General features: G+C 38.7%; 1 protein-coding gene across 1 annotated transcript in view; it reads right to left on the bottom strand.

The window, feature by feature from the left end:
- Positions 1–14,192, bottom strand: part of PCDH15 (protocadherin related 15) — an 850,076-nt gene that overhangs the window by 794,428 nt on the left and 41,456 nt on the right. The window contains exon 2 of the mRNA XM_047824821.1: positions 605–723. Within this exon, the coding sequence (XP_047680777.1) occupies positions 605–695 (91 nt within the window). The 5' untranslated portion in view covers positions 696–723. The remainder of the gene's footprint in view (positions 1–604; positions 724–14,192) is intronic.

Raw genomic sequence — 14,192 nt, 5'->3', positions numbered from 1 at the left:
GTGTTAAATGGTCCCTTGAGGGACCTTGATGACCAACATCTCTTTCTAAGGTGACTGGCTGAGTATTAGGAAGGAACTCACAAACTCTAACGTCAAGTCTTTTACACTGTTTTCCTCTTTCCAAATTAAATAGCGGTGGATGAAATAATGCCATACCCCATGAAAGTGCTAACAGTAAAATCACTTAGAGCACCTACTTTTGACTCCTTCAGAGAGATCTTTCCTCACAGGAGATTTTGGTACACTTTACAGTCTTAAATTTTATCGGAGACCATTAATTGTGTCAATTGAAGGGTTAGTAAATAGCATCTAATGTTGTTGTTTTCCACAGCAATTACACATTTGCTCAGGGATAATTAGTAAGTGGTCAAACGGAGGCCTCGCTCTGGATTTTCCACCACACTGCAATCCTTGTTAAGAAACGAAGTACATCGGATGCCACTTTTGCAGAACTATTTTAATTAAGGTAAATTATTGCAAACAGCTACTAACCTCTAACAACGAACTACACATTAGCATTATTCATTTCTGTGCTGTGCTTCCTTTTCCACTTAATTACAGAAACCCTGGCTAACTCTCAAAGTCAGACTAAAAGCAGACTTACCATCATCGTACTGGCCGAAGCAGACTGCAGAGAGAGCTCCCAGGATGATCCCCGAAGCTAAGCATTTCCAGAGGTAAAACCGTTGTAACATCTTCTGTCAAATTCTGCTCAAGGCTGATCTGAAATCACAGGAAGGGGAAGGAAACAGGTGACACGTTCATTAGTCTATTATAGGATTTATACACACGACTGTGACAGTACAGAAAAGCCTCAATGACTTCATAGGTAATCACCTGCGCCACACCTTCCACTAACAAATAACACACCCGCTCAATGCCCAGCAACTCTTTACCCACATGAATTTACACACAAGTGATCTCTAAGGAAAGAAATATTTGCTGTTACTCTGTAAGCAAGGAAGTTGAGAAGTTAACATACTGATGACATCGCCCTTTTAAAAAAGGAGACACTATGAGTGAATCAACTATGAAGTTATTACATTTATCGTAGCCATAGCATAGGTCAGTGATAGCGTGTACGTTGTTTCATGATGATTTCAGCTGGCAGACTAGTTGCTAGTATCCTACGTGAACATTTCAATGGGCATTTGTCTTATATAATTAAACAGAAAAACGCATTATTACAATTCTAATTGCTTCCTGGCAGAGCAATAAGGGACTGACTGTGCCAAGTAAGACAAGGGAACACCATCCATTTCTACCACATCTGTCTTCCAAAGCATTTGGATGAATTTCATTCCAATCCCTTTGCTTTTCTTTGCAATATCCAGGAAGTAAAGACACCAGGTGAAATATTAGTGGCCAGTGAGCACACCAAAAAAAAAAAAATCTTACTGAAAGAATGATGTGCTAAGCTTCCATGTAAATTGAAAAAAATCATTGATGCGGGCTTGTTCAAAGTGACCCTGGGTATAGATCAGGGAAGAACAGGGATAGGAACCCTGTCTCTCTGATTCAAAGGCGTTACATTCAGATGCCTATGGGGGACAAGAAGACCAAAGCAGAGAGCGAATTAGGCTAAAGGGACACTAGGGACGGTGAGGCTGTGATAAACTGGGAGTCTCAGGGTTTGCCTGCAGAGGTCAGCTGGGACAGTGTTGCCAGGCCTTCCGAGTTTCCAGAATATTGTAGAAATCCAAATTTCCATGAGGGATTGCCCAGTCATCTAGATAATTGTTCAACCTTCATAACTAGGTGCTTCTGGCCGGCTACACCGTGACCCAAGGGCCTTCAGTCGACCAGACCTGTCCAGGATCCTCTCCCGTAGATGACTAGCGGTAAGGTTCATCAGAATGTGCCAAGGAAATATTTTAATTCTGCCTTTACATGCAGTTTATTTAATCTATGTTTCTGTTTTGTGTGTGTTATAGTTTATTTGCACAATAGCATATATAGATATACATAATTTACTTTAAACTTGTATGAAAAGTTCAAGCCCGTGTTTTTTCTTTTACTCATAGAATGCGTAGTGCTTAAATTTCAAAGGTCACTGCACTAGAACATGCGCATTTTAGAAAGGAAGTTATTCTGTTTCCTTACCTAAAACAGACAGACAAAAAGAGGCACTTTCTTATTACCTGGCTCTCACACATTTTTCCCCCTTACTGGCAACAGACTCAGCCTCTACTTTTGTAAATGCCAGGCCTAGGGAGCCCCCAGGAGAGCCCGATATTATATATCACAACAGTTCATGCTTACGACTGGCCAACGCTAGCACACGAAAGAGCAGTGGGTTATTCGTAAATGCAAGTTCTTCAACTCACCGATCACATGATTTTGAGCAAATGAAGAAGCATCTCTATCTTACTTGCCTCATCATTAACATGAAGACAAAATGATATCTACTTTGTATGTTTGTTTTGAGGATTAAGTGAATGGCTATAGGATGTTTTTAAAGTGTTTATTTGTTCATTTTTGAAAGAGACAGCAAGCAGGGCGAGGGCAGACAGAGAGAGGTGGGGACAGGGGATCCGAAGCAGGCTCCAGGCTCCGAGCTGTCAGCACAGAGCCTGACGTGGGGCTCTAACCCATGAACTGTGAGATCATGACCTGAGCCCAAGTCAGACCCTCAACCGACTGAGCCACCCAGGCGCCCTGTGAACGGCTCAGTGCCTCCAACAGAGTGAGCTTAATCTGAGTAATTTTGACTCAGCGTCTATGGAGTCTTCCAAGTGCTTAAACATATTGTCTCAATCTGTCTTTAGCACAGCATCTAGGGTAGGTTTTAGATTATCTCCAGTCTTGGAGGAAAGGTCACATTCACTGGCTTAAGGTTACAGACTGGTGAGTGGCGGAAGAGGTGGGACAGGTGGTGAGTCTGAAAGGTCTGCTCATGCATTACAGAAAAGGAGTAGACAATTCTAAGCAGAACACATGGCCTGGAAGGTTTCACGGGATCTGGAGGCCTGTTCCCAAACCTGGATGTGGCCCCACTAAGATTTATTCAAATACTAGTTCTAATTTTTTTTCCCTAAGAAATGTGGTAACATTAAGAAACAGAAAATGGTACATAAAATTACAATATATATATATACATATATATATATATATATATGTATATATATATGCAGACAGAAAATAAAGAATACTGATCCAAAAACAAAAAGCAAAAAGCAAAACACAAACAACAAAACTTAAAGAAAAAGCAATACTATCTTGCAAAATGACAAAGGGCAAAGCTGTGTTCCTTCAAGAATCTTTAAGCAATCAACTTGACTACCCTCTTGTTGGCTTAGTTTTTTATGTGCTCACTAATATGCCATTCTCCTTTGCTTCTGAATTGTTTTAATATTTATTCATTTTTGAGAGAGAGAGAGCCAGAGAGAGACAGAACACAAGTGGGGGAGGAGCAGAGGGAGAGGGAGACACAGAATCCCAAGCAGGCTCCAGGCTCTGAGCTGTCAGCACAGAGCCCGACACAGGGCTCCAACCTACCAACCATGAGATCACGACCTGAGCTGAAGTCGGAGGCTTGACTAACTCAGCCACCCAGGTGCCCCTTATTTTTTCTTTTGCTTCTGACTCAAACTATTTGGTTTCATTTAACAACCTTCAAAATGAAAACCACCAGATGGCTCGTAATTGTAAAATTATTGAAGTCAGTGCATTATGATATCTCTAGAAGTAGAATTTCTGGATCTGCAATCCTGGATATTGTTATTAGAGAACTGTACATATACTTTTGAAAATATCACAGGGAAACCTTGTATAAAAATTCATTTACAATGGGCAGAGTACTTACTTCCTGCAGTAATGAGAATACTTGGGAGAGTATGTTGTGTCGAATAATGAAAAAGATAGGAACTTCTCTGATTTGTTTTTACTACTCAGTTTATATCTTCATCATTACCAAGGCAGTTTTAATCATTCCAATGGGCTCAACACTGATTGCAACCTGAAAGAATGGTATGACTCATCATGTCATCCTGATACCCTAAAACAGAGTGCACGTATTGACTTAATAAGAAAATCCTGGTTTCTAAAGGAAGCTATCATGAGAAGACACCTCCCTAGAAAGAGGCTATGTTTCTACACACAAGAGAGTAAGGACCCCATGGTTAATAACCTTAGTGTGCCAGTCAGCCATCAGGCTCTTCTGTCATCAAGGAAGTTGGAACAGATCAAACATTTTCATCAAAATAACATTTTCAATGCTAGTTGTACAGGCTGTAGAATTGCAGGTGAAATTCTTATAGGAGATGGAACCCCAAATCTTGTTAAATGACAGGTGAGTGAAACACATCCCAAACAAGACTTCCAATGTGGTGTCGGACTTCTGTGATAAGTCCCATATCAAACTCTGCTATGTTCTCTGGGTACAAATCTTTCCTCCAAATCTCCTTGGCCAGTAATGTTGTTCTCTAGCAATCTAGAACATGCCCTATTCTAAAAAGGAATGGAGCTGACCTATAAATAAATTCACTGTACCTGTCTTTCAGGAGATACATTGGTTGGTAAGGTCCACACTTGGGGACACCTAATAAAGACATGTGTTCCCTATAGTGATTTGGAAATAGCATGCTATTGTCAGATATACTGGGGAAAATGGAAGCTTTCCAATTAGGTTATAATTTTACATGTAAGTGGCTGAGTTTCATGAAATTTAAAATATGTTTCCCAAAGGCTTAAGAATATTTTACCACAATTATTCAACATATAATATATCCATTTTGACTTTCATATCATTCAGATTCACAGCCACTTAAACCTCATATTTATTTCTCTGGTACCCAATGTTCTCAGAAATTCATTTATTCAACAAAAAGTTATGAAGGATCTATGAGGTATCACTCACTCTTAAAGGCAGCTAGAAAACAGCAATAAAGAAAGTCCACTCATATCTCTACTCTCATTTATCTTACATTCTAGGAACGTGAAGCTAGACCAAACAATAAACACAAACATGTTATACAACTTGCTAAAAGGTAATAAGAGACACGAAAATACCAGCTTGCAGTTCCGAAATTTTATGCGGTCACTAGACACTTAATTCTCCTTCAGAAAATGAAGTAACATTGTACGAAGCAACCGATAAGCTTCCTGATACTAGAACAGCAGGAGAACTTTACAAGGACAGCACAGCTCTTCCCATAGCCCCGAGCGAAAGTATCCTCCACCGTATCTAGTGTCCTGAGGACAGACTGCTGTTCGTCCCTTGGAAGAAGAATAAAGGTCTTTCACCGCCTTTCGCTTTCAAGTATAAATCCAGACACTGTAAATACACAAAGCTCTGCCCTTTGGGTTTTATCCCTGCTCCCTGTGTCCAGGTTGGTCATGGTGCCACACGGCAAGAGCAGCCAAGCTTCACATCACAGCAGTCTTCCTGCTGGTAAATTTTTTTTTTTTTTTAATTTTTTTTTTCAACTTTTTTTTTTTTAATTTATTTTTGGGACAGAGAGAGACACAGCATGAACGGGGGAGGGGCAGAGAGAGAGGGAGACACAGAATCGGAAACAGGCTCCAGGCTCCGAGCCATCAGCCCAGAGCCTGACGTGGGGCTCGAACTCACGGACCGTGAGATCGTGACCTGGCTGAAGTCGGACGCTTAACCGACTGCGCCACCCAGGCGCCCTCTGCTGGTAAATTTTTGAAAACATCAACTATATACTTCTTTTTAAGTCTCAGTCCCTGACTGCTATCTGAAAAAAAAAAAAAGAAAGAAAAAGAAAAGAAAAAAAAAAAAACACACCAGAAGTTTTCCTTGATATATCAAAGTTTGGAGCGTCCTGCCAATACTCCCATGAAGAATCCCACATTGATGCTGCGTCAGGAAGCTGGGGTCTCTCTCGGTGCAGTGGGGGCTGTCTGCATGCACCCGTCCTTCACAGTCTGCTCACTGAGGCTATGGAACTTCTATCCCTGACATTTAGATGGCACTATAAAAAATAGCCTGTCATGCGTCCACATTCCTTGCAAGAAACATATCCTCTCCACTTCAGGAAAAAGAGCAAATTTCCTTTCAAAGCAACCTCAACTATCAAATTGAAAACACAAGGTTTTCCAAAGTCACTACATCTCTCCACACCAAATAGGAATTTCCTTAGCTGACTGGTTGGAAACCTTCCTTCTATCTCACCATGGCGGGAAACACCAAGAATGTTTGCATCGCTACAGAGAACACTTATCACCCCTAAGCATGGCATGATGAATCATCCTTCATTTCTCTTTTTTCTTTGTAACATAAACTTCAAAAACCATAAACTTTTAAAGATTCTTTCATATTTTCCTTCTTTTTATATCATGTTGTATGTTTTCTCTTATTACAAATTATGTATACATTTATATTAAATACCTATAATGTATTTGTTTATAGATAACCTTATATTAAATATTTCCATATATTTTGTTTATAAAATATACCTATATAATACAGAAAACATAATAAATATTTTGCATGTATATTATAAAATATATTACATTTGATGTATTTATATATATTTATGTAAATTTACATTATAGTTTAAACATGATATCTATAGAAAGAGATACACTTATGTTGTATTTAAATTTATACTACAGGGGGCTCCTGGGTGGCTCAGTTGGTTAAGTGTCTGACTTCGGCTCAAGTCATGATTTCACAGTTCGTGAGTTGGAGCCCCGCGTCTGTGCCGACAGCTTAGAGCCTGGAGCCTGCTTCGAATTCTGTGTCTCCCTCTCTCTCCGCTCCTCCCCCGCTCATGCTCTGTCTCTCTCTCTCACCTTCAAAAATAAATAAAACCATTAAATTTATACTACATATAGCTAGCTACCTAAACATTGATATTATCTTTCATTTATTATTATTTTTTTAGTCAAAGGTTGAATTCTGTTTCAAGGAAAGAAATAGCCAGCCTGTAGCCAATTCTATGTAAAGGTAGGAAAACAACTTTGTTTTCACTGGGCATTATAAGCTAAGCCAGCCCTTCAGCCTGGCCCAGACAGACCAGGCTTACCTGACCTTTGCTAGACTCTATAGGTTGTTGATACACCTCCATGTCTGAGTGCGCCTTGGCTGTCTATTTGCAAATGTACATTTATTTAGTATCGACGTTCCTCAAAAAGCTAAAAATAAAGCTGCCCTACTATCCAGCAATTGCACTACTAGGTATTTATCCAAAGGACATAAAAATACTAATTTGGAGGGATACATGTACCCCAATGTTTACAGCAGCACTGTTAACAATAGCCAAACTATGGAGAGAGCTCAAATGTGCATCATCTAACTGAAGACTGGCTAAAGAAGATACGGTATATTACTCAGCCATCGAAAAGGATCAAGTCTTGCCATTTGCAACAGTGTGATTGGAGCTAGCGTGTATTACGCTAAGAGAAGTCAGTCTGAGAAAAACAAATGCCATAAGATTTCACTCACATGTGGAATTTAGGAAACAAAACAAATGATCAAAGGCGAAAAGAGAAAGAGAAAGAAAGAGAGAGAGAGAAAGAGAGTGCAAACCAAGAAACAGGCTCTTAACTATAGAGAACAAATTGATGGTCACCGGGGGTGGGGGGTGGGGGGGTATGGGAATTAAGGAGTGCACCTGTCATGATTAGCACAGGGCAATGTATGGAAGTGTTGAGTATATTGTCCACCTGAAACTAATATTATACTATATGTTAACCAACTGGAATTATATAAAAACTAAAAAAAAATGTTTATTTATTTATATGTGTATTTGTTTCTCTGTGTGTATGTGTGTACATGCGTTTTCACTATGGTGGAATAAAATAAAGTTGATAAAAATAATTTCAAAATGGGGAAGAAAATAAATCCATGAGAGCTAATCTTGTAATCGCTGCAATTGTTTATAGACAATGTGTTGCATCTCAGTTTTAAACATTTTAAATATGTACTCAATAGTTGTAAGCATTAAGTGAGACTGGTTTAACTCAAACTACATTACCTGAAACTACATGATGTATATAAGGAGAGTCCAAATTTAGAAATATTTCTTCTACAAATTTTGCTGGACTTGTGGAAATTTCAATCAGTACCTTAACATGTCTGTAGGGGTCTATCCTTTTTTAAATGTTAGTTTCAATCATAAAGATCTATATTAAAAAAATGACATTGATTATTTTTTGGGGTAATACTCCTTCTCAAGAAAACAAATTACTTCTACTATCTTTATCCTGTTCTGTTGATCTATATGTCTATTTCTATGTCAGTACCATAATGTTTTGATTACTAAATCACTGAAGTATGTCTTAAAATCTGGGATTGTGATACCTCTCCCTTTGTTCTTTTTTCTCAAGATTATTTTAGCTATTCAGGGTCTTTTGTGATTCCAATCTTACACCATAACAAAAATAAACTCAAAATGGATGAAAGATTTAATTTTTTTTTTTTTGGTAACGTTTATTTATTTTTGAGACAGAGAGAGACAGAGCATGAATGGGGGAGGGGCAGAGAGAGAGGGAGACACAGAATCTGAAACAGGCTCCAGGGTCTGAGCGGTCAGCCCAGAGCCCGACGCGAGGCTCGAACTCATGGACCGCGAGATCGTGACCTGAGCTGAAGTTGGACGCTTAACCGACTGAGCCACCCAGGTGCCCCTGGATGAAAGATTTAAATGGGAGACATGAAATCATAAAACTCCTAAAAGAAAACATAGTCGGTCGTAGCTTGGACATCACCCTTAGGAACATTTTTCTAGATATGTCTCCTGAGGCAAGGGAAACAAAAGCAAAAATAAACTATTGGGACTACATTGAAGAAAAACAAAACTTCTGTACAGTGAAGGAAACAATTAACAAAACTAAAAGGCAACCTAATGAGTGGGAGAAGATAGTTGGAAATGATATATCTGATAAAGGGTTAACATCCAAAATGTTAAAAAAAAAAACCTCACAAAAAACAACACGAAACACACACACACACACACACACACACACACATACACACACACACACACACACACACACATATATATAATTTAAAAACTGGGCAGAATACATGAACAGACGTTTCTCCAAAGAAGACATCCAGATGGCCAACAGACACATAGAACAGTGTTCAATATCAGTAATCATCAAGGAAATGCATATCAGAGCCACAAAGGAATATCACTTTACACAACTCAGAGGGCTAAAATGAAAAAGTCGACAAGTAACAACTGTAGATGAGGATGTGTAGAAAAGGCGACCCTCATGCACTGAGGTGGCAGTGATGCACTGATGGTGGGAATGTAAATTTGTGCAACCACTGCAGAAAATAATATGGAGATTCCTTAAAAACTAGAAAAATAGAACCACAATATGTCCCTTACTAGATATTTACCCAAAGAAAACAAAACCACTAATTCAAAAAGATGCATGCACCCCTATGCCTATTGCAGCATTATTTACAATAAACAATATATGGAAGCTGCTCAAGTGCCCACCGATAGATGAACAGACCAAAAAGGTATGGTATATATACAACAAAGTATTGCAAAGCTATATAAAACAATGAGAGCTTGCCATTTGTGACAACATGAATGCACATAGAGTATGTTACGCTAAGTGAAATAAGACAAAGAACGATAAATGTCATTATGATTTCACTTATATATGAAATCTCAAAAACAAAGCAGACTCTTAAATACAGTGAACAAACTGTTGGTTGCCAGACGGGAGGTGGGTAGATAGATGGGCAAAATGATAAAAAAGATTAAGAAGTAGAAAGTTCCAGTAATAAAATAAATAAGTCAAGGAGGCTGAAAGTACAGTATGGGGAATGCAGTCAATAATATTGAAATAATGAATGGTGACAGACGAGGACTACACTTATCGTGGTGAGCATTGACTGAGTCATGTATAGAACTGTTCCATCAATACAAGGTACATCCGAAACTAATATAACATTGTGTGTGAATTAAGATTCAATAAAAAATAGAAACAAATTACTGACAAATATAGTTAGTCTATTTAATTTCCACCTAAAAATTGTATCCACCTTTGGGCGCCTGGGTGGGTCAGTCAGTTAAGTGTCCAACTTCTACTCATGTCATGATCTCACGGTTCGTGGGTCAAGCCCCGCATGGGGCTCTGTGCTGACAGCTTGCAACCTGGAGCCTGCTTCATATTCTGTGTCTCCCTCGCCCTGTGCCCTACCCTCGCACGTGCTCTCACTCTCTCACTCTCTCTCTCTCTCTCTCTCCCTCTCTCTCAAAAATAAACAAACATTAAAAGCAAATTAAAAAAAATCCACCTAGAAAAGCCAATACTCAATTTAATCAGTGGCATGTGCAAAGCATATGTTAATACTCTAGCCATATTCGGTAACGTAAGTAAAAATTTTAAAAGAGAGCGGACTTCAATACTTATATTCACTATTGCTATTATACTGGGTATTCCTAGTGTTTACACATGCATTTACTCAATACAAATTTACTATATATTTAGAGCGATGTCAGAAACACTGCCTCTACTGCAGAAATAAATGACATTAGCTTCCTATCATGCCTTTGCTATTGAGCCAGCACCTTATTGCATATGTTTTTGCTTAGTAGTCATTTCAAAGTACTTCAGTAAAATGATTCCAAATTATGGAAATATTAAATTTAATTCCCAATGTAAAGCGATTTCCATTTAATCTATGTTTTCTCAACTATCATCTAAATACTAGTCTTGGACATAAGGATATTCTTATCCCACAATTTCTGAGAAAAATAACAGGAAAAACACTTACATTGAAAGGAGCCAGCAAGCGTTCTGAAATGGGACAAGCCCAAGCTTTAATTCATCTATAGGGTGTTTAACTTAACGAATATAACCAAGTACATTTAAAACCAAGTTTTAAAGCTCAGGTAAGTGCCTGCATGATTTTAAAAGAAAATTTAAAGAGGAGTTCTGGGTAATGTCATTCACTGCCACAGGAAACAGATTATGGCTGGTATTTTTGTTTGATGCAGGTTAAACGCCCCAAAATCAAGCTAATAAATCAATTATCATCTTCTTAGGGGTAAACAAAAATCAAAGTATAAAGTCAGCCAAGAGAGATTAAAACTTAAAGTGTGAAAATGTCAGTGACTTTTTGAGGTACTATGAGAAAAAGTCCAGGCTTTGAGATGAGAGAGACTCATGATACATTCCTAGCAATACCATTTCTTTGCCCTATGAATGATAAAACAATGAAAACTGTGAGACTGAGTTTAAAATTAGGACAATAGGGGATGCCTGGGTGGCTCAAACAGTTAAGCAGTTAAGTGTCTGAGTCTTGATTCTGGCTCAGGACATGATCTCACGGTTCGGAAGATCAAGCCCCACATCAGGCTCCATGCTGGATGTGGAGGCTGCTTTAGAGTCTCTCTCCCCCTCTGCCCTTCTCCCACTCACTCTCTCTCTCTCTCTCTCTTTCTCTCTCTCTCTTTGTCTCTGAAAAAAATATATAAAAATTAAGTGAGGATGATAAAATCCATTTTATTTTTCCATAAGAAAACAGATGCAAATGTGATCAATATAAAAAGAAGAAGAATATTAAAGAGCATTTAGCTTCAAAATTTACTGTGTGTTTATTGGGTGCTGATTCTGGGCAGTGAATTTTCTAAGATGCAGAGACCACAGGAGTATGAGAGAAAATAAATGAATTAATAAATGCATGAGAAAAGGTCTGTGTGCAGTTTTCAGTCTAACAGCATGTGAACCCTGAGTCTCACACCCTGAGTGCCCCACTATGAATCAGGCACTTGTGAGATTCTCCCCGCCCCCCACCACAGAGGGTACGGGAGATCTGTGACTTGTTTGTAACTAATGGTAATTAGTTAACGGTAAAGGTAGTAAGATGTCAACCTCTGGATTCATTCCTATTACAGAAAGAAGACCCAGTCTGGGTGCCTGGGTGGCTCAGTTGGTTAAGCATCTAACTCTTGGTTTTGGCTCAGGTCATGATCTCACAGTTTGTGAGTTTGAGCCTTATGTCAGGCTCTGAGCCGACAGCACGGAGCCTGCTTGAGATATTCTCTCTCTCTCTCTCTCTCTCTCTCTCTCTCTCTCTCTGTGCTCTCCCCCACTGCTTACTTGCTCTCTCTCTCTCTCTCTCTCTCTCAAAATAAATAAATAAAATCTTAAAAAAAAAAAAACAAGAAAAAAAAGAGGACCCAGTCTTCGAGAGATACTTTCCATTTGAGATTGAAGATACAAATATTCATGTTGTAAATACTCATGTCCCTGTGGAGAGGGACACACACCTGGAACCATGGGTGTCCTCTTGTGTCTAAGGGTGGCCTGCAGACAGCAGCCCTCAGTCACACAACTATGAAGGAGTGAATTCTGTCAATAATCTAAGTAAGCTTTGTAGGGGCACTTCCCTAATCGACCCTAAAGAGGAAGATGAGGATCAGCAGGAATAGGACTTGAGGGCAGGAATGGAGATGATGCCCCAAAAGAGAGCTGGGCCACAGAGTCCAGTGGCCGCAGGGTCAGTGAGACCACACCAAGGGGAACACTGTCTGAGGCCACCACCACTCAGCGTTTCTCCAAGTGTTGCTTTGGGTCAGGTACTCATGGAAATCTCACATACAAAAGGGTTTTCCTGTGCTTCAGAACCACTTCCTGAAATAATAACGCTAAAGAATAAGAGGCCAAAAATAGTGAATTCTAACTAATTTTATCTATTTTCTTGGGTCTTGAAGTAAGTTCTTGTAAGAAGTTTGTTTAAAGGGGTGTCTGGGTGGCTCAGTTGGTTAAGCATCTGACTCTAGGTTTCGGCTCAGGTCACGATCTCACAGTTGGTACAACGGAGCCCCACAATTGGCTCTGCACTGACAGTAAGGAGCCTGCTTGAGGTTCTGTTTCTCCCTCTCTCTTTCTGCCCCTCCCCAGCCCACACTCTCTTTCTCTCTCTCCCTATCAAAAATAAACTTAAAAAATTAAAAGTAAATAAAAAGGAAAAAAAGTTTGTTCAAAAAAGTTTTTTTAGTGTTTACTTTTTGAGAGAGAGAGAAAGAGAGAGAGCACAAGTGGGAGAGGGGCAAAGAGAAAGGGACACACAGAATCCGAAGCAGGCTCCAGGCTCTGAGCTGTGAGCACAGAGCTCAACGTGGGGCTGGAACCAATGAACCACACGAGATCGTGATCTGAGCTGAAGTCAGATGCTTAACCGACTGAGCCACCCAGGCGCTCCAAAGGGGCACCTGAGTGGCTCAGTCCATTACGCTTCGGACTCTTGATTTCGGCTCAGGTCATGATCGGGCTCCTCGCTGAACATGGAGCCTGCTTGTGGTTCTCTCTCTCCTTTCTCTTCCTCTACCCCTCCCTTTCCGACTTGTATTCTCTCTCTCTCTCTCTTAAAAAAAGATGAACGAACCAGAATGATATAACTATATTTCAAATAGTTTTCCCTTAACTTTCAATCTTTTCAGGGTAAAAATCCTTTTAGAGTAAAATATATATTTAATTGTATTTTGAGTACCATAATAACAATTATCATGAGCATACAAATTTATAGGAATAGAAGAAAGGGAGAACGAACAAATATGTTTATCGGTGCCAGAGTTGCACAGGGTTGCTATATGGCATAATTAAAAAGCTATACAAATAATACATGCAAATTAATACTGTGTTCTGGGCTATGGAAACTTGACCGAGCACCCAATTTGTTTTTAAGAAACAAAGAGCTAATATTTTATTTAGATAAGTAAAATTGAAAATTGGATTACTAAATGTAACTTTGTACTAAAATCAGAAATTACAAAATTAAAATAATTCCCTATATATAGAAAACTGCATTCTATATTATAAATTATAGGTTGAAAACAAATGGAATTTAAACACAAACTGATGAGATTGTAATTATTTTAGATATGATCAATTATATACAAACTTCATTTTTCCTGATAAATCCCTTTCTTCCTCCTGTTTCCTTAATTGAAAAAAAAAAACTGTCTTAGAATCTATTCATATTATTTTATTGACTTTTTGCCATCACTAAGATTTGGTAGGAAATAATGGTTTTAAATAAGAAACTTCTACATAAGTGACAGATTGAGAATGAAAGATTCGTAACACTTTTAATTTTAAAAAATAATTGCAAGTGTTAAATGAAATGTCAAATCATAGTCTTTAAATTTTTCACTTGTCCTTCTAAGCCTGCATGTATTAACACCAGGGGTGATCGATTAATAAAGCATATAATTTTTCATTACATATAGTTGATGAAAATAGGAAAC

This window comes from Prionailurus viverrinus, chromosome D2, assembly GCF_022837055.1.
Source record: "Prionailurus viverrinus isolate Anna chromosome D2, UM_Priviv_1.0, whole genome shotgun sequence".
Classification (NCBI taxonomy): Eukaryota; Metazoa; Chordata; class Mammalia; order Carnivora; family Felidae; genus Prionailurus; species Prionailurus viverrinus.
This window is presented reverse-complemented; position numbering and strand designations above follow the sequence as displayed.